This window comes from Danio rerio, chromosome 13 (assembly GCF_049306965.1).
Source record: "Danio rerio strain Tuebingen ecotype United States chromosome 13, GRCz12tu, whole genome shotgun sequence".
Lineage (NCBI taxonomy): Eukaryota > Metazoa > Chordata > Actinopteri > Cypriniformes > Danionidae > Danio > Danio rerio.
The window spans coordinates 7,786,733-7,801,850 of record NC_133188.1 but is presented as its reverse complement, the minus strand read 5'-3'; the positions used below and the strand labels follow the sequence as shown (position 1 = coordinate 7,801,850).

The window sequence follows — 15,118 nt, the reverse complement described above, 5'->3', positions numbered from 1 at the left end:
TTTAAAGAGAAATGTATTGACATGAACTTTACAGAAACAAACGCGTACATGAACAATATTCAACTTTAAAAAAAGGAAGAAATATAGCTGCAAGCAGCAAAATCTAGTTAAGCCTTTAAATGTCACTTTAAACTGTATAGAAGTGTCTTGAAAAATATCTAGTCAAGTATTATTTACTGTCATCATGGCAAAAATAAAATAAATCAGTTATTAGAAAAGAGTTACTAAAACTAGTACATTTAGAAATGTGTTGAAAAAAATCATCTCTCTGTTAAACAGAAATTGGGGAAGAAAATAAACAGGGGGGCTAATAATTCTGACTTCAACTGTATATATCCAATAGCTCTTTAAAAAAAAAATACGTTTGCCAAAAAAATCAGAAAAGGCAGCTAAAATCATATTATGAACATTTCAATATGCAAAATACAAGTATATAATAATAAAATAGAGATAATAATAATAATTAAAAAATAATGTAAACAATTATTAAAGTAATTACAATGTTATCAGTTCCTATACTCTTAAAAATGCATGGTCATTTAAACCCAGGACAAGACCTCAGTTGAAGATAAATAATTCTTTTTGAGTCTTTGAACGTCTATTTCTATGCATTAACACTGAATTTGTTGTGGTATTAGCTACATATGGTTGATTGACAGTTCGTTTTCAAGGATATAGGAAGCAGAAGGTAAAAACATGTGCACACTATAACTACATCCTTTGTTCATGTAGAGGATACAGCCTGTCAGGAAATCTTCATTACAAGCGTTCTGCAGGAATTGCATCCATTGTGACAGAAGGTGTGTTTCCTTAGTCTACCAGTAACTTGTAGCACCACTTGAACCAATCACACCATATCCTGTTCGCAGACAGCTTTTACAGGCTTTCCCATAATCCAGCGTTTCCCGTCATTACTCATAACAGCAATTCAGATTCACTGGAATTATCTGGTACCAATAACATGAGACTATTGCCGTGAATTCCCTGAGGTTTATTTTTCTTGATCACGTTACAATGGTATCACAGAGTAGGATATTGTTATAAACAAAAATGAAGTATATATAATTGTTGATTTGACATTTTTAGTTCCACATAAAAAACATAAATATTTACAAAAAAGGTACAAGCAATTTTACAATAGCAAGCGGATTTACACAAGCAATGTTTTTGAGAAGCGCAATTCATTTAATCCTCACTATGGAAAAAAAGCTCTTGCTAAAATCAAGCAAGTCCTGATTTCCACTCATCTCCTCTTGGCTGCAAGCGACGCTTTTCAGGATCATCTTCAGGTCTGACGGAGAAAGATTTCCTTTAAGTTTCAGCCAAGCAGAAATATGACGCTCACTGTAAAAAAAAAAAAGAGATCAGAAATTAGGAAAATGCAGCATTCATTGTTTACATACATACACTCACTGGCCACTTTATTAGGTACACCTTACTAGCGCCGGGTTGGACCCCGTTTTGCCTTTAGAACTGCCTTAATATTTCATATCATGGATTTAACAAGGTACTGGAAATATTCCTTAGAGATTTTGGTCCATATTGACATGATAGCATCACGCAGTTGCTGCAGATTTGTCGGCTGCACATCCATCATGCAAATCTCCCATTCCACTACATCCCAAAGGTGTTCTATTGGACTGAGCTCTGGTGACTGTAAAGGCCTTTTGAGTATAATGAACTCATTGTTATTGTTCGCGCTTTATGACATGGTTTATTATCCTGCGGGAAGTAGCCACCAGAAGATGGGTATACTGTGGTCATAAAGGGATGGACATGGTTAGCAACAATACTCAGGTAGGCTTTGGTGTTGACATGATGCTCAATTGGTACTAATGGGCTCAAAGTGTGCCAAGAAAATATCCCCCACCACCACCACCAGCCTGAACTGTTGATACAAGGCAGGATGGATCCATGCCTTGGAACCAGGCGACATTTTTCCGATCTTCTATTGCTCAATTTTGGTGAGTCTGTGTGAATTGTAACCTCAGTTTCCTGTTCTTAGCTGACAGGAGTGGCACCCGGTGTGGTCTTTTGCTATTGTAGCCCACTCGCTTCAAGGTTGAATGTATTGTGCGTTCAGAGATACTCTTCTGCATACCTCGGTTATAACGAGTGGTTAATTGAGTTACTGTTGCCTTTCTATTAGCTGGAACCAGTCTGGCCATTCTCCTCAGACATCTGGCATCAACAAGGTATTTGCGCCTGCAGAACTGTCGTTCACTGCCGATATTTTTTCTGACCATTCTCTGTAAACCCTAGAGATGGTTGTGCATGAAAAACGCAGTAGATCAACAGTTTCTGAAATACCCAGACCAGCCCATCTAGCACCAACAACCATGCCACGTTCAGAGTCTCCTAAATCAGCTTTCTTGCCCATTCTGATGCTCAGTTTATATTGCAGCAGATCGCTTTGACCATGTGTACATGCCTAAGTAAATTGAGCTGCTGCCATGTGATGGCAACAAGCAGTTAGACAGGTATACCTAATAAAGAGGCCGGTGAGTATATACTGTACACTATAAAAAATATCTATAAATGACCAGTTTTCCATATTTTGTGATTTATGTTTTTTCTTTTGGTCTATTTATGCTTTTGAATCACATATTAGGACCTTAATCTTTTTCCCAATAACTTTTAACCTTGAAAAGTTAAAAAAAAGTGATATTTATTAACATATTTAATAGTTAAGTGATGCATTGTCTACTGTGGTGTTGGATATTATGGTACAAAAACTGCAGACTTCAGACTCTCTTCACTGTACTGCAATGTTCAATTACAGTAGTCCTGACAGCATATGTTTTTAGGCCATTGTAACTTAGTAAACTAAGTTAATCATGTTATAGCTTAATTTTGTATGTTGCGCAAGCTGTTTCAAGTAAGTTTAACATCATATAAGTTCAATGGACTCATAAGGTAAATTTGATTCAGGGTAAAAGTTAAAGGCAACCAGGATGTTTTTACAGTGTATATATAATTTTTTATACATAATATAATACAAAGTAGCAAAATGTCAATAAAAAGCCCTTTGTTATACTGTGAAGTAGAATTGTTTACATTAAAAGTTGAGAAAAAAGAGATAAGTTTCCCATAATCCAACATAAAATCACCTAGTGAATAACACAAAACAGATACTGTTAATTAACACATATGTTTGTTACAGTGGCACACCAGAACCTGACATACCTGAGGTCAGGGTAAGCTCTCATCAGATTCACCAGCTCTAACTTCACACTGTCTGGATCCTGAAGTTTCAGCAGTCCGGCTAACTTGGGAAGAATGTCTTTCAACCAGTCCATGTTTGAACCCTGGAAATAAAGCATTAGAATAATGTCATGATGTAACCGACATATTTGTTTATTAGGTCAATATTTCTGTAATGTATGAATGCTAAACTGTTATTTTAATGATACATGGCATGTCTGATGCACTTGTTTTGGTGAGTACTTACAGCTGAAGTGAGGAAAGTATGTATGCGTTCACTGTTGAAGCAGAGGGCTGATGCTGCCAACTGTTGCTGTTCTTTATTGGAAAGTTTGATCTTTTGCTTCATCATTTTCCGTATATATTCAGCTAGAAACTCCTTATGTATCCGACCCAGCAGCTCCTAATCATCAAACAAGCAAACAAATCAACCAACTAATCAATCAGTCAACCAAACAATCACTATAAAATGGAGCTATTATTATCATTTATTATATTATTATTATTATCTATTATTATTAGCACATAAGTCATCTTTTGTCTGACTAGTGCCGCAGTCACACTAGAGTTTGAGCTTGCAAAACTCTGTCATATAGTGCTGTGGGAAGGGGCGGGAATAAACAAGATGATTAGACAAAAAAAAAAAAAATCAATTGATTGGTTTATATTTTAAGTTTCTGTAAAGAGAAGTCATGTTTTGATCTTTGATTGGTCTCACAAAGTCATGTGATGTGATTTCACAGGTCAGAGTTCACCAAGCTTGGACTTTGCAATGTAGTGAGCTCTAAAACTTGTTGCACAAGTCCTGCTAGCATTTCCAGTCTGCTGCCTTGAGTCTTGGGGGGGGGTACAGTGTGACCGTGGCTTTATCAATCAATCAATCAATCAATCAATATGATAAGGATGAGTTGCAAATGTATACATTTTGACTGAATTATAGTGACCAATCAATCAATGTCTCACTCACTTTCTGATTTAAAAAAAATCAATCTTCTTTTAACCAATTTTTTTCATACCTGGCAACAAGTTTTGTCCAAGTTGTTGAATTTCTGAATATGTCTGTCCAGCTTTGCAAGCAGCTTCTCACATACACCTTTGCTGTTCTTGAGCCACTCATTGGAGCCCACTTTCCTGTACAAGTCCTGCAGGAACAGATTTTTTTTAAAAAAAATTAATATTAATTTCCATAGATTTGTAGATACTGTATGCTAGAGCAACTACTTATGTAGCTCTCTTGTATGAACTTGGGTAGTAGTTAATAAACGGTAATACTGCAGCCTTTTATATACAATGGAAAAAGGTATTGCTGCCCAGATGAGTCTATTTACTGCCAAAATAAATCACCTCACAGCAGGATTTCCCAAACAATGAAAATGCTGTGGTCTTGGATCGAGGCCATTTGAAGCCATAAGGAGCATAATGCAGCTTAAGAATTATTATTATTATTTTTTTTTTAAATCAGTGCATGCATTCTAGTCCAAATAGCGTTTTATGCTAATAGTTTAAAGGTACTATAGATTGAAAATCTGGATATACCTAGGCAAAACTGAATGATAAGAGTTCAGTACAATTCCTGGTGAAAAAGTTTTTACGTTTACACTGTAAAAAAATCTGTAATTGTATGGTTTATTTCCAAAAAAACAGCTGTTAAATTACAGAAATTTACTGTAAAAAAACAGAGGTTGAATTACAGTAATTTACCAGAATTTTAAATAAAGAGATTTCTGTTATTTAATGTCTAACTTAATGACCCCAGCTGCCTGAAATAAACTGTAAAATTACAGATTTGGTGTATTTAAGCTTGTATTACTGTATGTGGAACTTTTATTTTGAAAATGGCTTTAAGCAAGATTAAAGGAGCAGTTATAGCAGAGATATATCAATTTTAAATGTATTCCATTGTATCTTTGTTGGTTTAATGTGCAAATTGTGAAATTTGCAGTGTACATTCACCATGATTCAATAGACACATGCACATTTGTAATGTGCACATGTAAACTACTGAAGTCTTTAATGCACATTTGTGCATTGTGTCAAACCCCTCACCACTTAATGTGATTTTTTTTGAAGCAATATGCCACCAAATCTATATTAAAATATTTAAAAATTCAATTAAGAATGTTTATTTTGCAGGTGTGTATTTCAGAGTACGTCAGACACTGACATGAGCTGCTGGAGCATCAGAGCGGAGCTCATTAATATTCACAATCCTTCCAAATAAGGTCAAAACGCAAGCATACGCAGCATCTCCTCCACTGACACACATTCACACCGCATGTGCAAGCAGAGCTGAAGCGCGTGCACAGCGCATATTTAGAATCCATAAAAATCAGTCCATAAAAATCAGTGGATCTTATCGATGCATTTATTGGGTAAAATCGCTACTTTTTACTGTCATTCAATGTGTTTTAGTCATTATCAAAGCACTGTCACTTTAACTGAGCGTGAAAAAAAGACCCAAAGCCGAAATGATCACAGCACTGCTGCTTCAGCTTTACTCACACTCCGCACTGATGCACTGCATTTGCGTGCAGCCAAAAACCTCTAAAAGAAAGATGTGATAGCAAAAAAACAACAGGGACTTCCACAATGAACAGACACATGGAGCAGGCTTGCCATGGCAGGAAGAATAATAGCTAGCCTCCATGGTCCTCTTGTGTTACGATTCATTCTGAATAAACAAACAATGCAGTTTCCATTCTTCGTCCTTGTTGCATTATTCATTAAGATAAATCTAAACTAATCTCTGTAGTTCAAACAACTCAGAGTTGTATTGGAGAATGTATAACCGCCCACACATTACAAAATAGTCCGGTTTAAATCGGGATTCCCAGTGATAGGTTGCTGCCATAAGGGCATCCACTGCGTAAAACATATGCTGGATAAGTTTGCAGTTCATTCCGCTGTGGCATCCCCTTATTAATAACGGTACTAAGTAAAAAAAAATGAATGAATGAAAGAAATCGGGCTCTGGCTCATGATTACAGTTAATGTGTTGGAACGGGTTGGGCTCAGACACAAGGTGCATGTGCTCGGGTAGGGCCGGGTTTAATTTTTTGGGCCTTATCTAAGCTCTAACACAGTGGTCACCAAACTTGTTCCTGGAGGGCCGGTGTTCTGCAGGTCTTAGCCCCAACCCTAATCAAACACACCTGAACAAGCCAATCAAGCTCTTACTAGGTATACTTGAAACACCCAGGCAGGTGTGTTGAGGCAAGTTGGAGCTAAACCCTGCAGGGACACCGGCCCTCCAGCACCATGATTGGTGACCCCTGCTCTAACAGCTAGATAAATGGTGCTATAAATGTAAATTAAGTAATTTTGCTGTCCTGATTTACAATAAGTTACTGGTAAACTGCTGCCAGTAGGTTACTAGATCCTACAGGATATTGTTAACAGTGTTTTCTACTCGGGCCAGTTCCTTGGCTTGAAAATAGACTTTGGACCATTTCTAAAGAATTTTTGCACTGACCTAAGCAACATGCATCTATGTAGATATCTGTGAGAACAATTTAATACAATGTATCAATGCATTATATAAGGGAAAAAATGAAAGAAAAAACTCATTTACCTTCATCTCCCTGTGCATGTTAGAAGTGAAGTAGCAGTGGCTGCTTTCTGTCATACCGGTCAGTAAAGACAGGCAATCTGTCTTGACATCTTCAGGGAACAGATGTGCATTCTTTATTATGTAGTCCCTGTAGAGAGGGAAAAGACTTTTAGCACACATTCAAAAAGGGTCGATTTGATTTTTTTAGTTGAATATACAGATAAAGTTTGAATTTTTAGCCCCCTTTGATTTTTATTTTACTTTTAAATATTTAATTTAAATTTAACTTGAGGGTAAATGTCTCTTGTATAATTGGTTATGTGGGTAGAGGTGAAGGTAAGATTTGTGTTTTTTAATCCTTGAGTAATTGTCAAATGTAAACTTTTTTTTTAATGTTAGCTGTCGGATTTTTATTGTAATGATGTACACCTGATTAATGATATAGTTGATGCACTTTATCTCTGTAGAGTGAGGTCGGAAATGTGAAGATTGTTTATTGTTATTGCTGTGGAGATTATAAGTTATTGTGTGATTAATGGATAATGAAATGAGACTGACGGTCTAATTAATTGCACATTGTGATTGACTATGAGATAAAAGGGTGGAGTTGAAGAATTGTGTCACACACTGAGGAAGGCTTTGTGCCGAAACGTCTGTCTTTTAATCACCCGTAAAATGTAAGAAAAATATAAAATAAAAACAGTACGAAGCAATTGAGTGCGAATCATTACCTTTTTAAAATAATAACCTTTTAAATATTTCCCAAATGATGATTAACAGAGCAAGGACATTTTCACAATATGTCTGATAAAGTTTTTTCTTTTGGAGAAAGTGTCATTTGTTTTATTTCGGCTAGAATAAAAGCAGTTTGTAATTTTTTTAAACCATTTTAAAGTCCAAATAATTAGCCCCTTTTAAGCTATTTTTTGTTTCGATAATCTACAGAATAAACCATCGTTATACAATAACTTGCCTAATTACCCTAACCTGCCTAGTTAAATTAACTAGTTAAGCCTTTAAGCTGTATAGAAGTGTCTTGAAAAATATCTAGTCAAATATTATTTACTGTCATCATGGCAAAGATCAAATAAATCAGTTATTAGAAATGAGTTACTAAAACTATTATGTTTAGAAATGTGTTGACAAAAATCTTCTCTCCGTTAAACAGAAATCTGGGAAAAATATAAACAAGGGGGCTAATAATTATCACTTCAACTGTAGATGATACGTACCTGCACTGTATAAGATATGAGAGGTTGACCATCAAAACGACTTCAGTGTTGGGCTGCTTGCTCTTAATGACTTTAGCATGAAAAGCTCTGTAACTGTATAGACATAAATTGAGTTGATTATAGTGATTTTGTCCACAGATATATTTATAAATTATGTTCAGAAATTAATATGAAACTAAACAGCTTAACTAAATGCTTACTCTTTCAGAAAATTGCTCATCTGGCAAGTGATCCTCCGTGCTTTTGTCTTATCACCAAGCACCTGTTCAGTGAACTCTACATGTCTGTGAAAGAACTAGGAAGAAATGAGAAAAAAAAAATGTTACTAAATGATTCATTATAGAACGAAATTGAAAGATTGATCCATAGTTTTCTTCCTTACCTGGATCACATCGATGGCCTGAGGACAGCAGTACACCTGGTCCATCAGCTGTGGAAGCTTCCCATCCCTCCAGGCTGTTTCTTCTCTGTCCAGAATATTGTGGAGGCATTTGCTCACTTCCCTCTGGTGAAAAGCAAATTGAAATCGAAGCTTTAAAGGGGCTGTTTGGAGAATTGTGATGTATTAATCACTTTTTATTGCCTATTTTAACAAATGGGACACTTAAAGGGATAGTTCACTCAAAAATTACTATTTGTTCATAATTTACCTCATCCTTGACCATATTTGGTTCTGAGCACAAAAGAGAACATATTGTAAAATGTGGAAAACCTGTAACCATTGACTTCCATAGTGTTCTACGGAAGTCAATGGTTACAGGTTTCCAACATTCTTCAAACTATTTTATTTTGTGCTCAACAGAATAAAGTGATTAAAGGATCATGTTTATATGTAACTGTATAGACATATGGACGCAAGTTTACATGTCTACTGAGAATGCTCGCCCATAAAAACGCTCAGGGCATCCACTGCATAAAAACATGTGCTGGATAAGTTGGCAGTTCATTCTGCAGTGGCGACCCCAGATTAATAAAGGTACTAATCCAAAAAGAAAATGAATAAATGAATGGAGTAAATCATAAAGCATCAAACCTTCTCGTTGGATAGAAACTGCTGTTCCAGTGGTGCAAGCAGGTCTTCAGGAAGCAGCGGATCAAGCTTTGCTTGATCGATCCTTTCTTTTATTTCTCTGCAGTTCAGAATGCTGTGGACAAAGAACAAATATATTTAATTTAAAGCCACATCGCTACCTACAATGTAAAAAAAAAACTTAAAAACTTGTTACAATGCTACAGTAAATATTTGTTACCTGATAAACAGTGAAATTCCTTAATATTTATGGTGAATAATCGTAATTTCACTTCCCCAAAGTTCCCTGTATGACACTTTCAATTTATTTATTTTCATTTTTTGTTGTTGACATTACTACATGGTTATTTATTTATTTATTTATTTATTTATTTATTTATTTATTTATTTCTATATTTTAATAATGACTTTTTACTGTACATTTTAGTGATAAAATGCCATTTTTACTTGCCATTTTTTTAATGCAAATGTATTTATTTATTTATTCATTTATTAATTTGTTCATTTATTTATTTATTTGTTTGTTTGTTTATTATTTATTTATTTATTTATTTATTTATTTATTTTTAACAGTGCAGTCTGTAGTAATTGTAATATTATGGAACCTTTTCACAAGACTGTTATGATGCAGTTAAGTTAATGAAATAGTTTTTTGCAAATTTAAGTAAATTGAACATAAAACATTTAAGTTGCCTCCACAAAGACCTTAAGAATTGTGTTGTTTTTTAAATAAGTAATTTAACCAGGCAGCAAACGTCATTTTTTGAGTGTAATAAAGCAGCATAACCCTGTGTCTCTCTTACCTGGGGTAATCCTGGTTCACCCACTGCAATATCAGCACACAGTCTTCATCACACAGTGTGAACTCTGCCACTTCTCTCAGTCTGGCAGCGAAGGCCTTATGATACAGTGTGGCATAAAACTGGCACACATTCAGCTCTTCTGGATAGCAGCAGCTCACCCACGTCACAACTTTCAGCAAGTCTTCTTTCAGGCGTTTTGCTTTGCAGATGATCGACTGCTGCATGGAGGAACGTACATCGATGCTTAAATCTATCGGTGCTTCCTCCATCCTCCTCTGAACCAGCATCTCCAGCAGAGCCTCATGGATCTGTTTACATCTTCTAGGCCTCCATGATGGTCTCTGCTTTTCCTGAAAGCCCTCCCAGCGAATGTCCTGCTTCTCCTCCTCCAGGACGGCATGCACAGCTTCCTTCAACATCTCCTGCTCCTCTTTGCTCTGGAGCTCCAGGGAGTTTTCCAGCGTCTGCCTCACACACTCCAGCAAGTCCTCATAGTCTTTTGCTAGCCTCGCTTCGGAATCTTCCTCTTCCTCCACCAGCCTCATTTTGGAACCAATCCCGTCCTGTTTCAGCACAAACAGACGGTCTTCTCTGAGGATCAGCTGCTTGCATGCATCCACAAAGCGGTGCGCTTTCAGATTCTGCTTAAACGTGGGAATCTCTGTAGAACACAGAATAATGTGTCATTTTTGTGTGTATCATTGAAGTTTATATACAATGTAAAAGCCAACAGTCAACTTTATCAAATGAAATGAGTGTAGTTAACTCAAAATTGACTGAAAGTTAATTCTACTCATTTGAAAAGAGTTTTGAACTCAGTGTTGAAGGTGATGAGTTAATTAAATACCACATTACTTCAACTTAAATGGAGTAAATTCACTGTATTTGTACAGATTAGGTTTTTAAACTCACATTGGCTTGTAGCAATCGGTTTCCTTAAATGCTTTGAGTTAACTTATTGGGTTTTAACTGTGCTTAAATTGCTTCATTTACTCAAATGGATTAAGTTCACAGTACTCATTAGGATTAGTTTTTGAACTTAAATGGTTTGTTGCAATCAGTTTCCTCAAATGATTTGAGTTACCTTAACTCATGGGTTTTACAGTGTAGAGTAAACATAGGTAAATAAGCAGAGTAAAATAAGTAAACAACCAAGTTAAAACTTTTACTTACATCAATTCAACTTTAAACAATTTATTTTTTGTGTAGCATCTTTAAAACTTAATTTTCAAAGTACTTTACTTAAAAATAACACAAAGATAGCAGAAAAAAAATGTTGTGCAGAAGATAGAAAAAAATAATTAAATATATATATATATATATATATATATATATATATATATATATATATATATATATATATATATATATATATATATATATATAAATAAAAACACTGTAAATATAAAACTAAATGAAAAATGAAATGAAAAAAACATATACATCTCACAAATAGCAGGTCTTAAAATGTGAGTATTTTTAATTATTGCACTTTATGTGTTTAATTTCAGTTGGTTTACAAATAAAATGTAAAATTTCTAACAAAATTTGCATAATTTGAGTAATATAATTTAGCATGGACTTACTGTAAGCTATAGATTTGGTTACACTTTAAAACAGTCAAAATCACTAAATGAAATAAGTTAGTTTAACTTATAATTTTTAAAAAAGGTTAATTTCACTAAGTGAAAAAGAGGTATTTTAACTTACGACTGGATTATATTAGGCAAATTTCAAAACTAATGAGTTATGAATTAATTAATTGTAATCTTTGTGTTAACCTAACTCTAAAACTAGGAGCAATACTAAACCATTCAAGTAGCTATATTAATAGTTCGGACTTAATTTGTTGAATTTATAGCGATTTGATAACTGAACTTAAATTGTTTAAGTTACTAATACTCTAAGAGTTTGACAACAGAAATGGTCAACACAAATATTGTGTGCATGACTCTCTAGTCAAGTCATATAGTTTTCAGTACTCTAAACTTAAATGGTTTGCTGCAATCGGTTTCCTCAAACAGTTTGAGTTAACTGTACTTCTCTGGTTTTACAGTGTAAGGTTATTGCAGATGCGTAATTTACTGTTATTAGCCTACTAAAACAAGCACAGGGCATATGAATCTAAAATAAAATGTTTCCTACACTTTATATATTGCAGTTTTAATAACACTTTTAAACTAGTGGTCAATTAGATCATGTTAGTTTATACTGTATATTTACTCAAATTTAGCCAAGTGTAAACAATATTTGCACAGCATTTATTAATCCAAATTAAACGTTTACTAAGGCAATATTAAAATTTTAATTGTCAAAACACTGTGAGGTAACGTAAAAATGAACTTTATTTTTATTTACTAACATTATTAAAGGAGAATAAATACTGTAATACTGTTATAATTGTATTGTTTAACATTTAGAAAACATATCTAACATTAACTAATGGACTACACTTTAAAATGGCTACTTTTTTCTACTTATGCATCTTTAAGATAAATTCAAGCAGACTGCATAAACCTACAAAATAAGGTTACATTTTATAACACAGTATGTCACAATATGATTGATTGATTAATAAACAAGCCTAAGGCATTTCATATTTTACAGGAGACTCAATGAAAAGTTAAGTCGTCCTACCTGGAGAATGGCTCTTTTTGCCATTCTTTTTAAAAAGGTTTAACACTCCGTGCTTTTTCGTCATCGTTTCTAATAAAGAAAACAAACAACGCGATATGAGGCGTGCGAGAAAGACAGTTCAGATCTTCTTTCATTCATCTACAGCAAGTTAAAGGCTTTGTGGACATAACGGGCTTTTTATATTATAGGCTTCATCTGCGAGAGGTGGAGCAAAACTACTGACATCATCAAGATTCATCCAGGAGTTCTCGTGCGCGTCTCTGGTTTATCACACTTAAGAAAAGGAAGACCGAGTTTACTCACAGCACAGACGGATAAATAAACAGACACATAGCCTACATACTACAGTCAAACTGGAAGTGGGAGAAATGCCAAGAGCCTATTTTAAGAAGTCTTCTCAGCGATTTAATCTCCTCATTCTAGACTCAAAAAAAAAAAAAAAAAAACTCGATTATTTACCTTCAATTGTTTATAATTAATAAATAAGTAATAATTATTAATTAATAAATAATAATAATTAATAAAGTAGTATTTAATCTGATACCTTATGACTAATACATTCAAGATTAGGTTATCAAAATATGACAAGGGCAAATCTGGCAGCAGTGTTCTACACAATTGCTGGTGTATTAACCCCTTCAGATATGAATTAATTTCCCATTTACAGAATTATTTTTTTACAAAAGTATATTTTACCTGTTCTTTAAGCTTCTATATGCAAATTGAGATCAAATAAAATAAAACAATACAAATTCCATCACTCGTTAATTTATATTATGTCCATTTCAATGGACATTGCAATTGTAGCTTACTTTAAAACATGAAATTAAAAATAAAATAATTAACATACTGAAGGTTACAAACTTGAACAATATAATATTTTAACTTAATTTTTTTTTTGTTTGTTTGTTTGTTTGTTTATTGACTGCACGTAAAACCCACTATGTGAAGACATTGAAACAAATACACCCCAAAATACAAATGCTGTCACCATTTACACATCCTTTACCTGTTTCAAACCTTTAAGATTTTCTTTTTTTCTGTTGATTCGAAGAAAGCTGGAAACCTGCAACCATTGACTCCAATAGATTTTTCCCTATTCAAATCAATTTAGATTTTTGGTTGCTCTATTCCGTTTACGTCAAACCTGTTGTACATTATAATAAACTGATTTTTTTACATCTGCACAGTCGATGATAATAGACAGACATATGGTTTTTTAATCCTGATTTAAAACTTGCAATTCTACAATATATGTTTAACTTTTATTAATAAATGCCATCTCTTTTTTCTGTATAGAACCTAAATCTTGGCAAACATATAAATAAAAACACTGAACATGTTGCTTAAGTGTTTGGAAGAAATTGGTCATGCTTCTCCTCACCCTAGTGGAGATTTTTCAAACTACACAGGCAGAGTTATTGATGTTTGATTGGATGACAAAAGTCCAATATAATGAACAGCTGATTTTAAAGTGGTGAAACGATCTACAAGAAAGAAAGAAAGAAAGAAAGAAAGAAAGAAAGAAAGAAAGAAAGAAAGAAAGAAAGAAAGAAAGAAAGAAAGAAAGAAAGAAAGGCTAACTTAATAGCTTGAAGCATGCCCCTATTACATTGGATTTAGTGAAAAAAACGGGGCTTTCGGACGTGGTTCGAAATACTTACCACCCACTGACAAAGGTCCAGTATTTGCCATTGGTCCAGAATTTTTGCCACTTTTTCTGATTTGTCCAGTTTTGCCTGCTATGCCATCATAAATTGTGGAAAAAAACCATCAAAGGCAACATAGAAGGAAGTGAAGTTAACTTTTGCTATTGGCCTACTGTTGTTAAATAGAAAAAAAATAAACATTTGACAAGTAACTTTTATTCTAAATCTTGGACCTTCTTCTTATTCTTCTTCCAAAAAAAAAAAAAAAAGACAAATAAAAAGGCAAAAATCTGCCAGCTTTAAAGTTAATCTTAATACAATTTAGTTTGTTGTTGTTATCCATGAATTTTAACATTTTTCAGAGACTAGAAAAAATCGTAAAGCTCTACATTATTACTATGTTTTAATTGTTTTTATTCAAATGGGCAAATTCTGAGGAAAGTTGAATGAGCTGGCTAGTTTATGTCTAGTAAATGACAACAGACTACATGTTTTCTATATAAAGTACATTTGCATTTTAAAAATAGGATTTTTTACATTTTGAGGAAATATTTTCGATACATCAAAAATTGTGAAAATTAATTCACATCAGAAATGAATCAATTAAGCAAATAAATTAGTCCCAAAAAAAAAAAAAAACTTTTACCAGGCTGGCTACAGAGATCACTTGTCAATAAAAATGCACAGAACATACAGTAAATAAAAAGTAAAATAAAATGTTTCTTGACACAAATTATTCCATAAAGCACATTTAAAGAGCTCTTACAATGCACAAAAGATTTCATAAGCACATGGCTTAATAAATGTTCCTCATATACGAAATAAACATATATATGTTAAAAAAGTTTACTACTAAGGCTCTTTGGGGAACCAAATATAGTTCTTTTGGCACAACTTTTGAATCATTTCCCGCATGTATGCATTATTTGCGTGATTTTAAATATGTTCCAACATATTTGGTGAAACACGTGTCAGTTAAAATATGGCCGTAAGCTTTTTTTTTCCATTTGACT

At 33.7% G+C, this 15,118-nt stretch overlaps 1 protein-coding gene across 1 annotated transcript; it reads right to left on the bottom strand.

Moving 5' to 3' along the window:
• Positions 1-970: 970 nt before the first annotated feature.
• tnfaip2b (tumor necrosis factor, alpha-induced protein 2b) lies at positions 971-12,606 on the bottom strand. The gene is made up of 11 exons (XM_692747.10): positions 12,457-12,606; positions 9,820-10,480; positions 9,020-9,131; positions 8,369-8,491; positions 8,187-8,281; positions 7,987-8,079; positions 6,776-6,902; positions 4,221-4,346; positions 3,452-3,607; positions 3,187-3,308; positions 971-1,344 (listed from the first exon to the last, which is right to left on the bottom strand). The coding sequence occupies exons 1-11, from the start codon at positions 12,518-12,520 to the stop codon at positions 1,182-1,184; spliced, it is 1,842 nt and encodes a 613-aa protein (XP_697839.5). The 5' UTR covers positions 12,521-12,606; the 3' UTR covers positions 971-1,181.
• Between the last annotated feature and the right edge of the window lie 2,512 nt (positions 12,607-15,118).

Bases quoted from the DNA above. Each gene is read 5' to 3' on its own strand.
- tnfaip2b (XM_692747.10), bottom strand. From the start codon at position 12,520: ATGACGAAAAAGCACGGAGTGTTAAACCTTTTTAAAAAGAATGGCAAA. The intron at 9,132-9,819 runs GTAAGAGAGACA...CTTTGTCCACAG, and splicing joins GTGAACCAGGATTACCCCAG to CATTCTGAACTGCAGAGAAA. The intron at 8,282-8,368 runs GTAAGGAAGAAA...ATTTCTTCCTAG, and splicing joins AGGCCATCGATGTGATCCAG to TTCTTTCACAGACATGTAGA.